Source organism: Anthonomus grandis, chromosome 4, assembly GCF_022605725.1.
Source record: "Anthonomus grandis grandis chromosome 4, icAntGran1.3, whole genome shotgun sequence".
In the NCBI taxonomy this organism is placed as follows: Eukaryota; Metazoa; Arthropoda; class Insecta; order Coleoptera; family Curculionidae; genus Anthonomus; species Anthonomus grandis.
Genome location: NC_065549.1, coordinates 31043241 through 31065893, shown reverse-complemented (window position 1 = coordinate 31065893; position 22653 = coordinate 31043241). Strand labels below are relative to the sequence as shown.

The following is a 22653-nucleotide window of genomic DNA, read 5'->3' as shown; positions in this document are numbered from 1 at the left end:
TTTAATCATTTTTTGACCAGGAAAATTAGTGCTAGTATTTTCCCGAGTTTTTTCGGGTAACAATAAAAAATGTAAATGAGATGTCATATAAGTACAAATTTGGCAGTAAATTGTAACATAGTTAATTTAGGATAAATAAAAAACAAAACTGATACTTTTTGAATTTGTATTTTATTACTTTTACAAACAAAAGCAATCACAAAGATACAAAAAGATGCCGACTCACTAAAAGTAATTTTTAAAGTAAAATAAACATGTAATTCATTCATTGGCATCCTTATTAGGATTTGCATATAATGTTAACTAAAAAATTGGGAAAAATTTTTCCTAATTCCTAAAATTTTAGTTACAAAAATAATAAAATACAATTTTCTAAAAGTCTGTATTAGTATTATATAGTTTGAAGCATGGTACCACACATAAGCCAACTTCACAATCTGCAGACCAATATCTTGATTCTTTTCATATTTTTTTTCCATTTGAGTCTTTTTTACGGCTGCATACTTGACACACTCGTGTTGGATTTTGCTTTTTATCTGTAGCAGGTATATAGTCAGGAAAATGACGTTCTGTGATTCTTAGGGGATTGGGAAGTGCTGATGGACGTCCCTTACAATGAGTTTCAATTGAACAGTAATTCCAACATTTTAGATATAAGATCCATTCTAAATTGGAGATGCGTTTTAAGTCCACCTTTTTTTTATACAACACGAAACTATTCCACAAAGCATGTTCGAGGAAAAATCTGGAAAAAATATTTTTTTGTAATATTTTTTACCATGTTTTCGAGTAATTGGATAGTCCGCTAAATGCTGGTCAACTTTGTCAACTCCACCCATTGTTCTATTATAGTCATCTATTGCTACAGGTTTTTTTACTTCTTTTCCTTACTTTTTCTTGGTGGCCATTGCTCAATCGTGAATTGTAGATAAAACAGCTATAATACTTCCCTTTTATCCTTCCATTTCATGACTAGCACTTTCCCCCTTTGAAATGCTATAGCTTCATTTTTTTTCTTCAGTTTTTTTTTCATGTCTTGTGGTAGATCCTTCCTATTACACCTAAGTGTTTCATAAGTATCTGTTTTTGACGCTATCAAGATGTCGGCTAATTCAGGTGAAGTATAAAAATAATCTATAGTAAGGCAATGTCCCTTCATGAGTAAAGGCTTCATAAGAGTGATTACAATTTTAGTAGAACTAGGAAAATTATCGTATGGCTCGTCAAATTTTGTGCCCTTCCCTGTGTATATAATAGAGTCCCAAATGTAACCACTAGAAGATTTGCACAACACGTAATTTTTTATTCCAAATTTGGCTCGTTTGTTTGGAATATACTGGACCCATCCTAATCTGCCTTTATACAATAATAAGCTCTCGTCTATGGTAACGTCCTTTTCTAATGAATATAGTGTCTTATTTTTTTCATTTAGGTAGGTAAAAATATCCCAAATTTTATTCAATTTAGGACACGGATGTGTATTAGCATCATAGTTTTTGTTATTAGAAAAATGCAAAAAAAAATTTATTTGACAAAAACGTTTATATGGCATTACCTTAGCAAACATGGGAGTGGCTATTATAGACTTCTTGGACCAGTAGAGCGATAAATCCGTTTTTTTTATGAGACACTGCATCATATTTATTGTGAAAAACACTATTATTTCATCACAAGTTGGTTTCCATTCATCTCTGGTTCTTAGACGCCGAAAAATTATCCGAGTCTGACTGGCATACCGGTTTGTTTCCAAAACAATTCTGCTAACAAGCTCATTATCAAAAAACAAGTTGAAAAATTCCAGTGGATTTTCATTGTCAATAATGTTGAAGTTCAAAGACGATTGGCCAGTAAATTGAAATCTTGGAGGGCATGCTGCAGGACTATTTATATTTTGAACAGTCCACTGGCGAGCATTTATTAGATGCTGCGTATCACTTACATCTGACTCTTCATCAGAAACCAATAGAAACACATAATAAAATTCTTGGAAATGATGGTATCAAGCGCACGAAATAATTCAGTTTAGCGCCTAAACATTTATTTTGTAGCCCGAACAAAATCGGATAAGAAATAAATGAAAAAAACTTACGAACGAATTAACTCGTGATAGTTAAATTTTGACACATAGCACTAAGACGACTTTACTCGAAATATGAAGTTAAGAGGTTAAAGCATTTATATAAAAACTTGCTTTTATTTCTGGAGCTTAATCTTTTATTTCTGCACATATATTCATTTTCAAAACCATTTAATTTTTTTTTCATTATTTCCCATATAAATAAGTCATTAATCATTGACAACCAGAGCTGCTTTTAAAAGTTACTATTGGCGATATTAAAATAAAAGACTGATTTCATTCCTCTATATTACTGGAGTAACATAATTTTGTTTCGTTTCTTCATAATATGCATTAATATATGTACTTCCTCTGCTTTCTAAGTCAGCTAAAGTTTAGTAGCTACGAAATATGCATTGCGATTAATATTATTAATAACTTGAAACATAGAGCTTTAAAATTGTCACCCTTCTTAAAAATAGCTACCCTGTAAAACAGATTAACCGAATTTTAACATAAGAACCAACCACCAATTTCACTTTTACCCATCCAAAAAAAAAAAAAAATCATATATTAAAAAAATATTTTCTGAGGATTAACAGGTACTTTGAAGAATAGTTTTTCAAAAATCGTGTAAACACTGGTAAAGTTATACAGCCAAAAATGTATCAACACTCGAAGAACTGTGTTATTTAGAAAATTTTGCACTGACTGTCAGGTGATATGTAAAATAAGACATTATTTAAATTTTAGGATAACTTTTAAATATTTAGTTTTAACTTTGAAGACATTGACATTTAAAATAACTGCAAAAAAAATATAACAAATAACATTCAAAAAAAGCAAGACACTTTTACTTAAATTTAATAATACCCAAAAATTTAATTTGAACACTTTTTGTTTTTGTCCTGTATAGCAGTCAGTTGGTACAATTAATAAATGTTTTAACTGTCTTAAAATATTTGAAGCATTAATTAAAATAATCTTATGTATTGGGTTGAAATATATACACACCTAAACAATTTGAAATCTATCATAATAAGCATTATTTATTTAATTCAGATACCTGTATGCAGGTGTTCAGGTCTTTATAAGTTTTTCCAAAACTAGACTCTTACTGGTCATTTTAAGAATAATGGTTGATATTCCGCCTCATATTTCAAAATAAAACATTTGAGTATCATCCTTTTTTAATAGTGTTTTCGTTTATGACTTATATTTTAATTGTGATTGCTGAGTAATAATGAACCTACAAACTTCAAATAATTAAAATGGGTAACTTAAATAACATATTTATAGAATATTAATTTATTAAAATTTGTAATTGAATTTTTATAATTCCATATAAGAAAATATTTGACATATTTAATAGTTCAGTATGTAGTAAATAAGATCCAAAAATTATTATTTAAATTTTACATCTAAGGCAGTTCTTTGAAAAAGACAACTATTATAAAATTATATATTTATAAAACTTCAGGTAGAATCTGTACTTAGTTGGTATATGTATATTAGGTAGCCACACTTAGAACTGTTCTTGATTCTCTTATTATAGCATAGAAACCATTGCTGAAAATATGCCTGTTTAAATATAAAAATATCTAATTGACCTGTAGTACTATTTGCAATCAGATATCTCTGTATTAACCCTCTCTCTCTACCTAAAATATAAAGAAGTGATAATTTATAGAGCGCTGAAAAATTTTTAATACAGGGTCGGGAGGAACGAACAATCGCATGAGAACTTATGAGTTTTTTTTAATTATTTTTATGTGTACAATACTCACTTGGAGTTTGGTGCGTTTCTCCCGACTCACCCTGTATAATGACTCTTGATTTGCGAACTAAATCCAATTAAAAAATGATATATAAAATTAAATTCAGATACATCAAACCCTTAAACTAGGTATATGTATTATGTAATCTATCATTTTTTAAAATAGTATGTATACAGGGTGGGCCAGTTTCAAAAGCAGAAAGTTTAAAGAACCACTAAATAATACAGGCTCGTATTATACATTATATCCGAATAATACTTCGTTAGAAACAACAGCCAAGGTTTTAATTAAAAAACCTTACATTTAATTATATTTTTCAAATAACTTTAAATATTTAAATCTAATTAGATAATTTAAATGCATTTTTGACTGGCGTGCGTGCGGCCCTATTTAAAAAAAAAATTGCATCAGTGTTTTTTTAGAATCAAACATTAGTATCAATCAATCAATCTTTTATTATAAAAGATTATTCTAAAAAGTAAAAAATTAAAATACCTTCATATTGATCCAATACCATTTTCCTTTCCATTGGTCCAATATTATTAACCACATCAATATTCATATAATTCCTCAATTGGTCTTCAGCCATTCTCTTGCAGCTATTCCAACATGCGGAGGAGCTGTATCCAAGTCTCATGCCTTAAGCGATGTTTCTAAATATGAATAATATGGTAATCTATTGCCCCACGGGTAAAAGAGGATTCGTCGGTTCAAAAGAATCTTGCAAAAAGTCAGGATTTTCTTGTGTCAAGTTAGTTTAAACGCCAGTGGCAACATCTTATTCTTTTTTCAGCACCACCAGCATGTGCAAATCTTGAATAAGCAGTTGGTGATATGCATGTCTGTAGTCATGGTGTAGTGTTCATAATATTTTAGACCTAGTAATGAAAGTAAAATAATATTTTTTAAGGTGAAAATAAAATGAAAATCCTGCAGTCTTCCTCCTCTTATTTATTAAAGATTCAGTTTTTTGAAAATTCCCGACATGTTTCGGACTCAGTGGTGTCCATCATCAGGGCATACTAAAAGGAAATAGTTACGAAAAAAAAGACAAACAGACACAGAAAAAAAAACCTAAAAAATTAATATAAGGTACACTTACAATGGTTTAAAATCGGTATCAGATATACGCCCCAGGGTTTGATTCCATGTCAAAAAACCTTCTATTTATTATTATTGTTCTTTCATTTTATTATTTATTATTAATTTAACAAAAAAAAACAATAATAATAAATAGAAAGTCTTTTGACATGGAATCAAACCCTGGGGCGTACATCTGATACCAATTTTAAAGGTTTGTAAGTGTACCTTACATTAATTTTTTACATTTTTTTTTGCTCTGTTTGTTTGTCTTTTGTTCAGAACTATTTCCTTTTAGTATCCCCTGATGATGGACACCACTGTGTCCGAAACATGTCGCGAATTTTTTAAAAACTGAAAGTTTAATAAATATTAATCTACGATTCCATTGCAAGTATGGACTATTTCTTCACTACTAATATTTTTTACTTAAAAACATGTATCTCGTTAACATTTCCCAACGTGCCAAATTTAAAATAAATATCCAAAGTGATTTTAAAAATATTAATAAATTTGGAATACAAGAATGTTAATACCCTTTACATTTGGAACGAAGGAACTCTCTATAATGGAAACTGATAATATTTGTTAGTTCTCCGTCGGCCTCTTTTGAAGTTTTCTCTTTCCAAACTGGACTACAATATAATCGAAATATTAGAATTCTTTAAATTTTTTATGGAGTTTTTAAAGTCATCGCTTAAGCTCTGTTAAAGTTTATAACTCAAAATCAATTTTTTGCAATAGCAAAGCGGATTTGTTATTAAAAAGGAAATATTTTTTTTTAGGAAAACGAGACATTTTGGGTGCAGCGGAAACAGGCAGCGGCAAAACACTTGCTTTTGGCTTACCTATTATTAGTGGTATTCTACGACTTAAAGAAAATGAACCTAATAGTATAGCAGAGAGCTCGGATTTAGAAGATGAGTCGGACTTCCAATTGGATGAAGATGGTATTGGTTGTGTGAAATCTTTAAAACTCAATAGCACTAGAACTAAAAAGCCTTTGTATGCATTAATTTTAACTCCCACACGAGAACTAGCCATGCAGGTGAAGAATCATTTATGCAATGTTGCAAAATACACAGGTTAGTAAGAATAAATCTATTTATAGGCAATAATTTTTGTTGAACAAACAACGAATCTTATTGTTAAAGTCCAGTTCAGAGATTTATTAGAATCTTTGATATGCCGCAAATAGTCCGTGTGCCGGTGTTGCTTGTATTGTCACATGGCATGTATGTTTATATCGCAAAATTTTATGTGGAAAGAGTCATTAAATAAATAAATGTTTTAATTTTTTTTTTAAAAATGTATACATTTAAATCGTAAAATTTTACTACATACGCCCACGTACTGTTTTGTTAGACGTCTGACCTCAGTCACAGCCACTCAAGCGTGAAAAGTTGCACAGGTTTGGTCTTAAAATTTATTTGTATTTAAAATTTTATTATTCAGGATTTTTGGGTTTAGTTTTATAAAATTAGAAGTTCAAGATAGTTAATAGCAAGATAATATTTAATTTAGAGATAAGATTTAAGTACGTAAAATCAGTAACGAAAAATTTCAATTTGATAAGTTTAGTTTTTAGCGCCATCACTGGCGATTTTTGGGTTTATAATAAGTGATGAGAGAATAGGTGGTACAAATGACTTAGGTCCATTTATTCTGTCGATTAAACCATTAAAGAATTACTTTTTGATACAAAAGGGTAAAATGTTTTGGTTTGTCTTCAAATTTTATATATTTTCTTTTATTGGGTATTGAGATGTATTTTTCTTTGGTGGTTATTATTAACGGGGATTTTGGCTGCCACAATGTCCTTTATTATTGTTTTTTTTTAAATTTATACATATTATGTAGTGATGTAAAAAAACACGTTTTTTTTAAATTAAAAAAAACCGTTAAAAAAACCAATTAAAAACGCGTTTTTTTTGTTTTTTATTGTTTTTTATTAGCTTCCGTTAGTAATATGCAGAGGATTAATATTTTGAAATTGTTTATGGTTAAAAACGCCCATTCCAATATTATTTTGACAAAATAATAAAAAACTAGCAGTTTTACGTAGTTTTTAGCAAAAATTTAAAAATAAAACTTTTACTGCCTTACCAAAAGGGATGTCAATAAAATAAATAATAAAGGTTAAAACCGATTATTTTTTAACTCCGATTATAACCGGTTATTTTTTCACTTTGTTTATAACCGGGTATACGGTTATAGACCCGAGATATCACTATTTCCATTATAATCCATTCAAATCCGACCAATTAAAAAAAAATTGCTAAAAAAAATCGCATTCGCCTCTGTCTGAACGTAACCTTTGGCCATTTCCACCAAACAGATTTTAAGTTTACTTAAAACTTAAGTATCGAATGCAATGTAAATTTTCTATCTTTAAGCTCGGCTTAGCTTAAGTCACACTTAACTTAAGTATACAATGTGCCTGATGGAAATGGCCATTAATCCACAACAAAAAAGAGCAGAAGAGAAAAAAAAAGAAAAATCACCATATATATTACCAAGTAAACCATAGAGAAAATAATATTTTTTTTAAGAACCGGATATTTGCAATAACCGGTGTTTTATGTCAGTTATAACCGGATAGTTTTATTTCATAATAAAATAACCGGTTACTAAAAAACCGGTGTTTCACCAAAAAATGACATCCCTACTTACCAATTATTTCTTTAACGTTAGCATCATTGCCTTGCCTTCGGGAAATCACCGAAATTTCGCTCGTCATTCGTCGTTCGTCTTCGTTGAAAATTAAAAACCGGGGGAATTACCGATCTGCTTTTGCAGGTGTTCTGGTTTTATTTTGTGATTTACCAGTCTTACTGCAAAATTGTTTGCGTTTTGTGCTTATTTAAGTAAGTCTGATTTAGTAAATAGGTTTACAATCAAAAGCATTTTTCCTGCGTCTTATGTTATTTAATTATTTGATACCTGCTGTATATTGACAAACATTAAATATTTACAATGTCTTCGAGTTCTTCGCGTGATTCCCGGGGAAGGAAAAATTGTAAAGTGTATTCCCTCTTTAAAATGATAAAAACTCAGAGCAAAACTCCTCAAGTAGAGTGCATGTTTTGTGCTCTTCAATTGTCTAAAAATGGGACACGTATGGTAGGGCACATTAAAAACTGCCAAAAATGCCCAGAAGAAATTAAATTAAAATATGGACTGACTGACGGAAAGCAGCAAAAAATTGGACCATTACAAACAATACAAGAAAAAATCGAGGCAAAAGGTATGTATTAGTTACTTAGTTAGTATTAAAACTCCGAAAACTCAAGAAAGAATATAAATTATAATAAAGAAAATATACAGGGTGTCCCGAATTGCATTGAAATAGGCTCACCAACAACAGAGCCTCAAAAATCGTATATGTAGCGCATAACCGTAAATTAATGAGTCAACTTGAGGAATCATCCAGTTCAGAGCCTACTGCTGGCTCTAGCTTAACAATCAATCCTGCAGTAGTTTCTGAACCAGAAGCAATGATCATATCCAGTTCTGAGGCAGAGTCGGATTCAGAAATAAATAATGAAGAGGGTGAACCTTCAGAGCTTGAAGATATGGATAGCGAATCCAGTGATGATTCATTTAAAGGCTTTGAATAAAAATAAATGTTTTTAATTAATAATAGGTTGTTTTTTTAAATAAATTATTTAAGAAACAAAGAAACTAAATAAGACTAACTTTGATATATAAATATTTGATATTATACCTACGTTTTATAATATTTTTGGCAATAAGTAAACAGTTCCGACATAAAAACCCAGATTTAAAAAAAAAACAATTAAAACAAAAAAAACCGAAGGCTTCGTTTTTTTTACAATAAAAACGGTTTTTTTTAAAAAAAAACCGTTCTGTTTTTTTTGGTTACATCACTAATATTATGATATATTATTATAATAACTAATATATAGTACTAATCTATATATTTAGTACCAACATTTTTTGATAAAAAGTAATTATGTAGTCAGAAAAGTGGAAGTATATTTTTTAAAATAAACTTTTACATTAAATACCATCTAGCTGTCTATATCTTATGAGTGCAAAAGTTACAAGTTTTACTTATAAAAAAAACACACTTTGCATCCTGAATGTAATATTTATTAATTTGTTTGCCTCCTATTTAGTTATTGTGCATAATAGGAGAGATTAGATAAAAATTAACAAAAATAAATGCTTATACTAAAAAATCTTCTTCTATTAAGGAAGGAAACAGTTTCTCTGTTGCCGCTATGGATTCCAACTTCATCTTGAGTGAAGCATATGGATACTAAAACAGATTAAAAATTATACACGAGTAGCAGAAATAATTTTTAAATTTAATTAATAATAATAAATTTACAATAATGTTTCTTTTAAATAATTACAACTCAGATGTGAAATTGCCTTTATTCTTACAGTGAAATATGAAAGAAGTAGTCTTGCCTCTCTGGGACAGAACAAGTGTGGCAGTAACTCTAAAAAAAATAAATTAAAATAAACTGGTTTTATAGTGTCTCTGTAAGACAAATCATGGACAAAAAACAAAATTTTTAACTTGTTTTTTTTAATAAAAACTGTGTTTTTCTTACCATAGCAAAAAAGGGTTTTTTCCCAGAGAATGGAGGAACAGGCAGACTTTATTGTGTCGCTGAAGTATAACAGGGCCAGTAAGCTGTAAAAAACAAAACTTTAAACTTGTTTAATTAATAAAAAAAGGAGTTTCTTATTATGGAAAAAAGGGACCTCTTCTCAGAGAATGGAGGAAGAAGCAGTCATTATTGTATCGCTGAAGGACAAACAGGGGCAGTAAGCTGTAAAAAACAAAATTTTAAATTTGTTTAATCAATAAAAATAGGGTTTTCTTACCATATGGAACAATAACTAGTTTAGCCACAGATCTTCAATTTCTGCATCAGATTCATCATTATCCAAACTTATAATGAAACGGTCGCCTCCATTCAAAATAATCTGATACAAATTACGATATTCCTCTTCATATCTTTTAATTTTTTCCTCAGACTTTCTCCACTCTTCCTCTCCTAAATTCATAACTTCCTCCTTAATCAAATTTATAACTTTTTTATCGAATTTTGGATACTTAGTTTTCCTGCGAATTTTCCTTTTTAGTTGTCCCCAAATCAACTCGATAGGATTAAACATATAATATACTACGGAGGAAGTCTGAGGACAGTATGAGCATACTTTTTAGCTATGTTATCTACTACATACTGCTTTTCCCATGATTTGGTAATTACAACTTCCAATAATTGTTTCTTTGTCTAAGATTCGTGAAAATAGAGATCATGTTTTAATAAAAATGTCTCAATTTCCAATTTATGTGAAGATGTGTTTGGGATTTTTTCAGAAAGCCTTGAATGGTATGATGCATTATCCATAACAATCGCACTGTTTTCCTTTAAATTTGGAATGAATGTTTTCTCAAACCAGGTTTCAAATATATCTGCATGCATGTTTGTATGATAGTCCACATTGCACTCTTCTATTTTTTTGCCACACAATTTCAGTCCATCTTTCACTTTCACAACCTTCTTTTGAACCACAATGAATAATGATCATCCGAGATCCCCTGTTTGCTGGAACATCTTTTAGGACACATTTGTTAGAACTATCAGTCTAACCCTTTTTTGCCGTGTCATATGTATCATACCAGGTTTCATCTAAATAATATATAAATCTTTCTTCCTCCCGAAATTTTTAATATTCTCCAAATATTCTATAAAATTGCCACCTGACAATTCCAGTACTTTCCATTATAACAGCCCTTTTGTTAACCATCTTAAACTTAAATCCAGTTTTATCAGGTATTTCCCCAAGATTGAGACTGAGAAATGTTTGTCCCATTGTTTTTGTAATTAGAATACACAACTTCCCTTAGAAATTTGGCAATATCTGTGCCAAGTCCCTTTGATTGTCCTGCATCTTTCTTTTTTTTTTCTGTCTTTAATCCCTTTTTTTTACAAAATAGCATATTGTACTATAGGGAAGCCCTGTTAAAAACGCTGTTTTTTGCAAAGCACTGCAATCATTTGTGAACTGAGGATCATTCCTTAGATTGTTATAGATATTTAAACAAATTTGTTTGGCGTCTGTACTTAAACAATTACGTTTCATAACTCTTTGATTTTCCCCTGTAGCTTCTACTTGCTTCTTCCTTTGCTTCCTCAACTCTAGAAAATGAACTATCAGAACTATCTGAGGAGAGTGATTTATTTCCTGATCACTCTTATTGTTTTCATCACAAGTGTTATTGTCTTTCTTGTGTACCCACGGCCTCTATAAGCCTGCACAAACACTTTCCTCTTCATTTGCCAAATGTTCCTGCCCATGTTCCCAGGGTCGAAACATTTTAAGGTCTTTAGATATAATACCAAAACAAATTCATAAACACAAAAAAAAACACACTTCCTCACAGTAAAAACTGCAAAAAATTTAGACGAATACATGCCAAATTCTAAATTCTCCACTTTCATAAACGTGTAAAAAACAAAACCGGCAAAACCCATCAAATAATAATAACCTCGCATGACCCCAAACTACTCCCAACTATTAAAGGTGATAGACCCATCCTTAAAGATCTCTTTAAAAACACGACGAAAGTAATACAAAAACAGCTTAAAAATTATCTGGGCACAGCCCCGTAATCCTCAAAATCAGTGAGAGAGATACACAATCACTTGCACAGCCTAAAGTAGGAATAGCCAGAACGCAAGTGTTTTATCTTTGTTTAAAAGACTGACTAAAAAGAAGTAAGAAGTTTGTGAGTGCTGGGAGTGTTTTAAATGGTTTGTAAAATGCTTGGAATTTAGTCCGCGGTCAATTTTTTGACAATCTTTTTTGTAATATTATATTCTTTCTAAAAATGGACATTTTCGAAAGAAAAATAAAAAATAGTGTAAAACATGGAGTTATATTTAAAATGATTTCATAGATAAATTATATAAAATTTTGCCATTTAAACATGTATATCATGCGACAATAAATACGATATAGGCGCACGGACTATTTAGTGCCGCATCTGCGACACATCAAAGACTCTAATAGATCTCTGAACTGGACTTTACAGTAATAATCTAATGTTAAATCATGAACAATTAATTATGTAGTAAAATGTCAGACTTTAAAGCAGAGGGTGGATGAAAACAGAAGATACCAACTTTTGAAGTATTTGAAATTATTTACTTTGCGGAAAATATGCATCACTTATCTGACAAAAAGTTGAAACAACTTTAAACACAGTTATTACATTACTAATTAATTTCAAATAATGATTTAAATTTATCTAAATTTTTTGTTATCTGTAAAATCAAGTGTTACCATTTTTTTAAATGTTTTATGGTTTTTTTAAATTGATAAATTGATTAGATATTGAAATCTATATATACACACAGATAGTAATAACTATTTCCGAGATCCTTGTTGAGTGGAAATGAGAGGCAATTACTATAGATGTTAGAAACCTTGCATATTAGTTAGTAAGATTTATACAGAATCCTTTAAAACTAATGGCATCTCCTCCAAACATTAGAATAGGAAAAAGTGCTTGTTTCTAATAGAACCTGTATATTTATTTATTTCAGTTTTTAGGATACAAACAGTTACAAAATCGAAAATTAGTATTCTGATATTTACAACTTTAACCTAATATATAATCTAACTTAAATATTAAATGCTACAAAACACAACCTCAAACTCTCCTATTTTCTAATAACTGCAAACTCGTTGCAAAACAAGTCTAAATTATGATGAGTACTATCAAGTACAATGCACGTTGGCAACTTTAATTATCCTTACTAAGCGAGCATTCTGATAATAAATAGCTCTGCAATAAGGAATATACAACAAGTCATGGTTTCAAAGTTGGCGAACAGGTACACTCAAACAAAACTTACTGAGCAGACCTGGAGAGTTAGAGAAATTATTTATAACCTTGTACAAAGTCAAAATATCGTAAATAGTACGCGTCTTTTCCAATTCTAAGATTTTAAAATGTAAACGGGCATCAGAGGTTATGATTCTCAATGAGAAAATGAGTCTTGTAAAAACTGAATCTCAAAAACCGGCTCTGTAGCTTTTCAAGTCTGTCGATATTATTCTTGTACCTAGGACTTCAAATGACTATCGTAAACTGGAGTCTACACACGTACGAATAATAGAGAGAGAAATGAAATAATAAAAAGAATAAAACGAGAAACCGGTACGAATAATAGAGAGTTATGATTATAAACGCCAGATTCTATTGCAATCATTAACTAATTTATCAATATGCAAATTAAAGGACATTTTGGAGTCAAATAATTAAATTTCCATTTTTGTGTATCTTATTTTTCTTGATTAATCTTAATTGTATTTGTGGAGAAATATGAAGGAAACGTATTGTTGATGCTTTTAAGAGGAATTTTTGCTTCAAATATTTTACTTTTTATCATTTATATTTTCGAAGTTAAACAAAGAATACCAATCAATTATATTTAGTTTCGTTTGTATATAATTGGATTCTGCATGTTGAAAGTTTCATACTGCTTTATTTACAAATTTCTTTTAAGTGAGAAGAAGGACATTCAAATAAAAACTCAAGGGAGGGGCGGTTGATGTTTTTAGATAACAAAGGGCTATCACGATGAAAAAAAACTATTAATAAAAAATTTGGTACAAAACACCAAATCCATCAACCTGGAATTTGCTTTATTCACGGTATTAAATTGCATAAGGCCAGCATTAGAAAAAGATTCCAACAACTCACAGTATTTACGATATACATTAAATAGTTGAAAATAGCTGTTTGTCTCAAGCCAATTGACTGTTAAGTAGCTAAAATTTCCACAGATCGTCAATGGACATTAAGAAACAAGTATTCTTAACATTTTCGTTATGCGGTAGATAAACACAACACTAATAAAGTTTAAATTTACCGTTAGTTAAGAGAACCCACCCATCCTCTGAATCACTCTCAAAACTTCTAAGAGCCACTGGATTAAATTTATTTTCGACTGCTATAAAGACACCACCATCATCCATTTTTAAACATGTGGATATTCGATCTCGTCGGAAAGTCGGGTACCTTCGTGTGTATAAATTCTTGGTCCAATATGGTGTAATTCAGCCAAGATTCTGATATAAAAACAATATCAAAGCAACAGTTATCAAGTGAGAGCTTCAACTCCTTTAGTTTCATTCTACAATGTAAGTTCTTTTAGTTCCATTCTACAAAATATTCAATACCTTGAATATTTTGGACATTAATGACCAATGAGGAAGGCATTTTTAAATGCAGGAATCCTTAGATATTATTAGCAAGTGGAATTTCCTGAACTCATTTAAAATTGTAATTGCACCCAAAGTAGAAGATTTCTTAATATATACTGTGCCATTAAAACTATAAGCAGTCTCAATGCTCTTATGCTTCCAGGCGGCGCGCGCAAGCTTAAAAAGTTCTTTTTTTTTTCTATTAAAATGTACTATAAGTAAAATCTAGTATGATGGTCCTCATTAAAATAAATGTTTCCACCCTGAAGGCCACAGGACTCCACAGTTATCCCCTTTGCATTCTGTTTCTCAGTTCAATCATGATGGACAATTTTCTCAATAATTCAATGCGTTGCAATGATTAATTTTTAGAGATTTCGACGTCTGACGTCTAAAAACAGTATAAGAGAGATCTAAAGGGTTCCGTTATTTTAGACCAGCAATAATTACATTATTTTTCCTTCCGTTCCGTTGACCTACAGTATCGAACAAAATTAGAGAGGCTGTGCTATTTGTCAATTCCGTACTTTAAAATAATATTAATATTTCTTAAACAGTATCACCGGCGAAGTGAATTATTAGTTTAGTTTCATTGCTTTACTATACAAATATACTTTAAGAATAAGTCTTTCTAATTTTGCCGCAAAGAATTTGTTATACTTTTTTTATTTTTTCTAATTAATTTTGGGAAACAATGTTTTTGCTTTTATTATAGTGGCACTTTAAACTATTTATTGACATAAATCTTTTAGCTCAATGATAAGAATGTACTACATTTTTGTATTGCATAAAAGTCATAATTAGTCCAGTCTCTAATTTTGTCCGATACTGTAAGTCTATTCTCAGGCTTCTTTAATTACTTAGAGGCTACTCTAAGTAACTAAAGCCCGAGGCATTTTTGTCAACTTTTCTCCTATAACTGTACAAAGAAATAGTGAGGGGGTTGACGGATATCCTGCGACGTCAAAAGTTAGAGGGTGGACTTACGTTAAGTACGTAACGAACCCCGCTGCAATTTGTTGAGCAGTGTATCACCGGCGACCAAAAGAATTTTTTTATTAACAGTTTATTTTTGTAATGTGTATAACTATGTATTTTTTATTTTAACAATTTATTCTTACATTGATAAAAAAATAACTGCGTCAAAATTAAAGAGACTCGTTTTGTATTTAGTTTCACTAAGGTGCAGTTGGTCATATTTCATATGATCAACCAACAAATACTAGGGTGGATAAGTAGCAATGCCTCGCGGAAAACACTATTCAGTAGATTTAAAGGAAAAAAAAATATAGAAACTTATTAATGGGGTCGCTCAAAAAATATCCGTAAAAAAAAGTGATCGCTAGAATGATGTTTGCAACACGTCAGCGTCACTGGTGTGCTAAGGACTGCAACAAAGTTTTGTTTAGTGACGAGTCTAAGTTTGATATCTTTGGAAGTGATTGACGCAAAGTTCGTGCATCGTCCAGTAAATAAAAGACTTGATCCAAAATATGTTTCTGGTACCGTTAAGCACAGAGGCGGTACTATAATGATTTGGGGTTGTTTTTTGGGTTATGGAACGGGTCCAATCTACAAAGTCGATGTAAGTATCGTACTATATTTGAAGATGTAATGTTGCCTTACGCTGTATTGAAAAGGCTGCTAAGGTATACGTTCGAACACGATAACGACCCCAAACATACCGCCAAACTGGTAAAGGAATGGGTTGTAGAAAATAAAATTCAAGTTTTAAAATGGCCACCATAATCTCCGGACTTAAATCCAATTGAGAATCTTTCAGATATAATTAAGAAACAAATACGCACCAAAAATATTAGAGTACGCACCAAAAAATACTCAATTATTTGAAGAGGTTGGATCCGGCTGTAATTTCTAATCTCATTGGATCGATGCCAAATAAATGTCAAAAAGTTATTGAGAACAAAGGGTACTGGACGAAGTATTAGTTTAGTTTCATTACTTTACGATACAAATATAATTTTAAAATTAATCTTTCTAATTTTGTCGCGAAGAATTCGTTATATTTTTTCTAATAAATTTTGGGTATATTTTTTAACAAAACAATGTTTTTGAATTTATTATAGTGGCATTGTAAACTATTTATTGACATAAATCTTTTAACTCAATGATAAGATATATTTTTGTATTTTCTATATATTTTTGTATTGCATAAAATTCATAATTAGTCCAGTCTCTCTAATTTTGTCCGATAGTGTCAAACAAAATTGAGAATAGACTTTCTCAATTTTGTTAATAATGGTTAATTTACGAATATATTTTCCTTTCCAATTTTCGTTAGTGTTTCTGTGGTCTTGATCAAGTAATTCTTTTGTTCTTCGAAGGAATTTCAGATAAATTGTGCTAAAACCTTGATGTCGCCAATCTTTTTTTTCGTTGAACTGGTTGCATTGGATAAGACTTGAGCATATGATTTAGTGTAAGGATCTTTGGACCTAAGCCGTTCAGTATCCTGTCTCGTGTTGACATAATTGTCATCTAGATCACCGAGTTTATTTTGTAAATCTTTAGGAGTCCTCTGCATGTTGCCTACTCAGCTTAATAGTGTATAAACAGCCCTTGCAGAAATACAGAACACTATGATATTGTGTCAACACTCTTATGTCACTGGAGGTCAGTTTTGAGCATTCTCTACATTCAATGTTTCTACATAGATCGCATCGCCTTCCAAGAAGATCTTTAATAGTCTGATCGTTCGTAACATCGACATAGGCACAGGATTTCAGACACTTAAAACACGTTTCCATTATAAATTCCTTATTTCAGACTTTAAAAGTCTAAAATGAAGAAAACGAAGGTTCCTTTTGGTCCAAAACTTTTGCTGATTAATTTCACCTCTCACTGTTTTTATTAGTGCGAAAACTCTCGGCCTAATATAAGGTATAGATCGGTGTTATCGGCACCTTTTTTTAACAACAATGCCTGTAAAATATCTAAACCGCTTCTGACTACTGCTTAAAAAAACTATTTTTAATTTTTCAAATATTTTCTTTGTTCACGATACTTGAACCAAAACGTACGAAGGGAAATTAAACATCGTACAATAAAGTAGACCATGGGATTTATTGGATGAAAATAATGGATACTATCTTACTTTCATTAGTACTCTTAAGATAATACCAAAAAATAGATCATCAATCTCTGCTAATAAAAATCCCACCACGTAGATATCCTCTCGAATCAGTTTTAATACTTTGCTAGTTGAGAAACCAATTAATTGTTTATTTTTATTGTGATGAGTACATTGCGTTTCTTTCTTTTTCTGTATCTATTGCGATGTCTATAGTTTTAAGTTTATAATGGAGAAATCAGAATTTCGGTATGTGTTTGTTTAATTTAATTTTCAAAATCAGAAATCATGCATATTTCCTTTGTATTTCTTTTTAATATATTATAGTAAAGACAGTAAAATAACCATCTTTGTAGAGTGTTATATAAAGGGAGGAAGTTTCTTTCCTTAATTTTACTAGCTTTATAATTTTTTTTTGTGATTGACTGAAAATTTGATCATTTAAAGATTAATTTTTTCATAATTTTTTTGCACTATATCCATACTGAAATTGTACTTAGATCGTAATATTGTAGCTTTCTGTTCTTTATAGAGTGCTAAGGATAAATTAATTTTAATTCAAAACATTAGCATAAAATATTTGGGTTTTTCTTATTAAATTTCTGACCAAAACATCCATAATATAAACACCTGTAAGAGAATCTATTGGAATAGATACAGAGTTCTTTAATGATATTGGGGATATTTTATATTTTTTAAATCCAAATGTAAACATGCTGCATGTTAAAAAAAATTATAATCAAACCTGTAATTTTTTTAATACCAAACCTCTACTATCTTATTTGTGACTATTATTTCTGATTTAAAATGTTTTTCGGGGACAATTTATAATTAAAATCAAAATGTTTAATTTTTATCAGGTTTAAACGTAGCTGTGGTAGTTGGTGGGATGGCAGCCGTAAAACAGGAAAGAATTCTTAGTAAAGGCCCAGAAATTGTGGTAGGTACGCCTGGCCGACTCTGGGAATTAATTCAACAGGGAAATGAACATTTGGCACAGATTGACAATATTAGGTATTCATAATATTCTTTCTGTTTATAGCTTGGTATATATTTTTAATTATTTTCTATTATGTCGATAGATTTTTAGCCATAGATGAAACTGACCGAATGTTAGAAAAGGGCCATTTTAAAGAACTACATGACCTATTAGAAAGAATTAACATGTCAGAGGACAACAAAAAAAATAGGCAAAATTTCGTTTTTTCTGCTACTTTAACCCTTATTCATGATATTCCAAAACATTTGTTTAATAAAAATAAATTGAAAGGCAGGAAATTGAAGGATATGACTCCAGAACAGAAGTTGCAAAAAATTGTTGACACCCTTGGGGTTACAAATCCTAAAATTGTTGATTTGTCTGAAGGGATCGGTAAGAAAATAATTATCATTTAAATTCTTTTGAAAAAATATTATTGTTTAATCCAAGAAATAGTCCATCTTTTCTCAAACAGACCGGCTTATATTAAATAGTAATGAAATAAACTCTAACTCACAGGTCTCAAATTTATTAAATTAAAGTCAAAGGATTACACGTGTTTCGTCCATACTAGACATCATCAGATCCACTTGTGTATTCACTAATAAAAATAACGAAAAAAGAAGCAGAGAACAACACTACATGATACTAGTCAAGGATAGAAATTAAGTTAAAATTGGTCGGAGACTAGAAAATTATATAAACGAACAAACAAATAATATAATATCTTAATATGTAGTAACTAGTCCGTCCGATTTTACCAATTTTAACTTAATTTCTACCCTTGACTTGTATCATGTAGTGTCGTTCTGTGGTTCTTTTTTCGTTATTTTTATTAGTGAATACACAAGTGGATCTGATGATGCCTACTTTGGACGAAACACGTGTAATCCTTAGACTTTAATAAATTTGAGACCTGTGAGTTTATTTCATTACTATTAATTAATATTTATAATAGTTTGTTTTTGTGTTATTTAATGCCTTGCCTTTTTGGTCAAAATAGGAACATCCACCACTTTGACGGAATGCCGCATAACCTGTCAGATAGACGAGAAAGACTACTATGTCTACTATTTTCTAAAAAAGCACCCAGGCCGAACTTTAATATTTTGTAATTCTATTGGGTGCGTTAAAAGGCTAACGACATTGTTATCGCTTTTGGATTGCAGTCCATTACCGCTTCATGCTAGTATGCAACAACGGCAACGACTCAAAAATTTGGAGCGGTAAGTTTTTAGAGGATAATAACTTTATTAGGTGGATGAAGTAAAAATGTAAAAAATAAAACACTTTTTTCACAAGTTCTTTTTTGTGTTTTCATCGACGTTTCGACAATATACGGGGTGTTTCAAAATCGACCCTTAATATGGGGATCTCGAAATCTATAAGAGATACGAAGACGGTTAAATTGTGGCAAAGTAGAGAATGTTTGAGCTTAATAATAAGCCGTTTAAAAAATTTAAAAATTCCGATTGGTTCCGAATATATTCGGTAAAATCCGAAATTTTGAAAAGTCGATTTTAGTTATTTCTTGCCGATTTTAAAATAATTTGCTCATTTGCATTGCCACTTTTTTTGATGGCGTTTTTAGATTTTTAATACGACGTTTTGTCTTTTGCGAACCATTATCAACTCTGTTTTTTCGTATGGACGCTATATTGTATTTTTACATTTGAGATATAATAAGTAGGACATAATTATTATTTAGTCTTTAGTAAGTAAATCAGTCCAAGGTATGTAGGTTAGTAAGTTGTTTTAGATTATTAAGGCAACAGCAAATATAATTATAAATTATAAATAAATAATAAATATAATTATAAATTATATTATTATTACCACATAAACCCAGTACGTAGATGCTGAGTAGTTAAGATTGTTAGTTAAGCGGTATTCTAGAAGTGATTTATTTATTTAAGTACAAGGCTCCCGTACAGATAGACTAAGCAATCCAATAATAGGAAAGCACAAAGTATCTTATGAATTTAAATACAAGTAAACGCTTTGTCAAACATTACATTTTCACCAAACCTAACAAAAAAACAAGAAAAACTTAATTATTTGAAAAAATGGCTACCATCCAAAATAAAGTATCAATTATGTGACAGTTTAATATTATCGCTATTCGACTACGGTAATGTGGTTTATGGACGATGTAATTAGCACACCAAATACAAAAAAGCTGTATGCGTTTTTCTTACAATATTCCATTTAGAGAACATATTAAACCTCATTTAAATAATAAAAATATACTTAATATAAGTTACCGTAGAAAAATTCATTTTTATACTTTTTTACATAGAACCTTAAAAACTGAACAACCCTCATACCTTGCAGCGTTATTTAATCCATTTTTACATTAGCATCATACAAGATTTGTTAATAAATACAGGGTACCTCAACATCGCACTGCAGCTTTTCAGAAATCTTTTACATTTATAGGAATTAAATTGTGGAATGATTTACCAGATGAAGTAAAAGAATTTTCTTATAAAAGATTCCTAAATTACGCTAAGCAATTTCTTATTAATGAGCAAAAATAACCTACATTTCTTTCAAACCATGCGTGCTGTGCTTTTGTCAGATTTTCCCGCAAAAATAAAATAAGATAGGATATCCTGTAAAATTAATATATTTACTGTTAGCTGCCCCTATTTTGTCTCGCGCACGCCTTTCGCTCTTTTTTTTCTGCCATTTGCTGTTCCATTGAAAATCTTATTGACTTATTTATATATGGTTTAGGTGATACAGGGTTATCGCGCACAAATGCACATGATTTGTGTATTTTGTGTTATCGGCCACTATGGTCGCGCTGTAGTCCTTTTTGTCCTCGGGTTATATAATAGATAGTTGTAAAATTGATTATGTATAATTTGCATATGTATATATTAGCCAAAAAAAGGAATTTGATTTGATTTAATTTCGCAAAGAACTATAAATATTGTCCTTTTTTTCCTATTGTCATTATTCATAGGTATATATGCTTCTTTATTGTTTATAAGAGATACTATTAAATAAGTTAGGTTTATATTGCTAAATTGAGGACAAAAAGGACTACAGCGCGACCATAGTGGCCGATAACACAAAATACACAAATCATGTGCATTTGTGCGCGGTAACCCTGTATCAACTAAACCATATATGAATAAGTCAATAAGATTTTCAATGGAACAGCAAATGGCAGAAAAAAAGAGCGAAAGGCGTGCGGGAGATAAAACAAGGGCAGCTAACAGTAAATATATTAATTTTACAGGATATCCTATCTTATTTTATTTTTGCTTATTAATAAGAAATTGCTTAGCGTAATTTAGGAATCTTTTATAAGAAAATTCTTTTACTTCATCTGGTAAATCATTCCACAATTTAATTCCTATAAATGTAAAAGATTTCTGAAAAGCTGCAGTGCGATGTTGAGGTACCCTGTATTTATTAACAAATCTTGTATGATGCTGATGTAAAAATGGATTAAATAACGCTACAAGGTATGAGGGTTGTTCAGTTTTTAAGGTTCTATGTAAAAAAGTATAAAAATGAAGTTTTCTACGGTAACTTATATTAAGGATATTTTTATTATTTAAATGAGGTTTAATATGTTCTCTAAATGGAATATTGTAAGAAAAACGCATACAGCTGTTTTGTATTTGGTGTGCTAATTACATCGTCAAAGATGAACCATAAACCACTTTACCGTAGTCGAATAGTGATAATATTAAACTGTCACATAATTGATACTTTATTTTGGATGGTAGCCATTTTTTAAAATAATTAAGTTTTTTCAATCTTATATAAGCAATTTTTAATTTATTATGAATATGTGCTTGAAATGTTAGCGAATCATCAAAAAGTATACCCAAATTTTTCACTTCTGAAACTGCGGCCAAAGGCATATTATCTATTTGTGGAACAAATAATTGCCTAATTCTTTCAATCTGATATTTAGCATTAAAAAATAGCGTACAGGATTTAGAGGAGTTTAGTTTTAAAAATAAAAAAAATTTCTTAAGTAGCGCTTAAATGAAGCCATACTGGAGAAAAATATATCATTATTCAAATTAGTTTCTTGAAAATTATTAAAACTACGGGCGCATCTGAACAATGGAGAGTTAGACAAATAGTTTGAAGAATATCTTGAGATCTGTTACGAAAAGTATAAGGATTAACGAAAAGTAATTGATATGTAAATTTTCCAGACAGAAAGGGCAGTCTATTAAATTATTAATAATTTTATAAATCAATATTAAATCAAAATTGTTTCTACGACTCTCTAAGGGCTTCATACTATAAAACTTTAAGTTATCATAGTAAGTAAAAAAATGTCTTTGTCTATTAAAGCGGAAATTTACTATATTTACAAACTTGCGTTGTACTCTTTGAATTTGGTCAATATATTTGTGATACATCGGATTCCAAG

At 30.2% G+C, this 22653-nt stretch overlaps 1 protein-coding gene across 1 annotated transcript in view; it reads left to right on the top strand.

Moving 5' to 3' along the window:
• LOC126735477 (ATP-dependent RNA helicase DDX24) overlaps nt 1–22653 on the top strand; it is a 45537-nt gene that overhangs the window by 2169 nt on the left and 20715 nt on the right. The window contains exons 3-6 of the mRNA XM_050439478.1: nt 5700–5999; nt 18127–18280; nt 18349–18638; nt 19249–19471. Coding sequence (XP_050295435.1) covers nt 5700–5999; nt 18127–18280; nt 18349–18638; nt 19249–19471 — 967 coding nt within the window. The remainder of the gene's footprint in view (nt 1–5699; nt 6000–18126; nt 18281–18348; nt 18639–19248; nt 19472–22653) is intronic.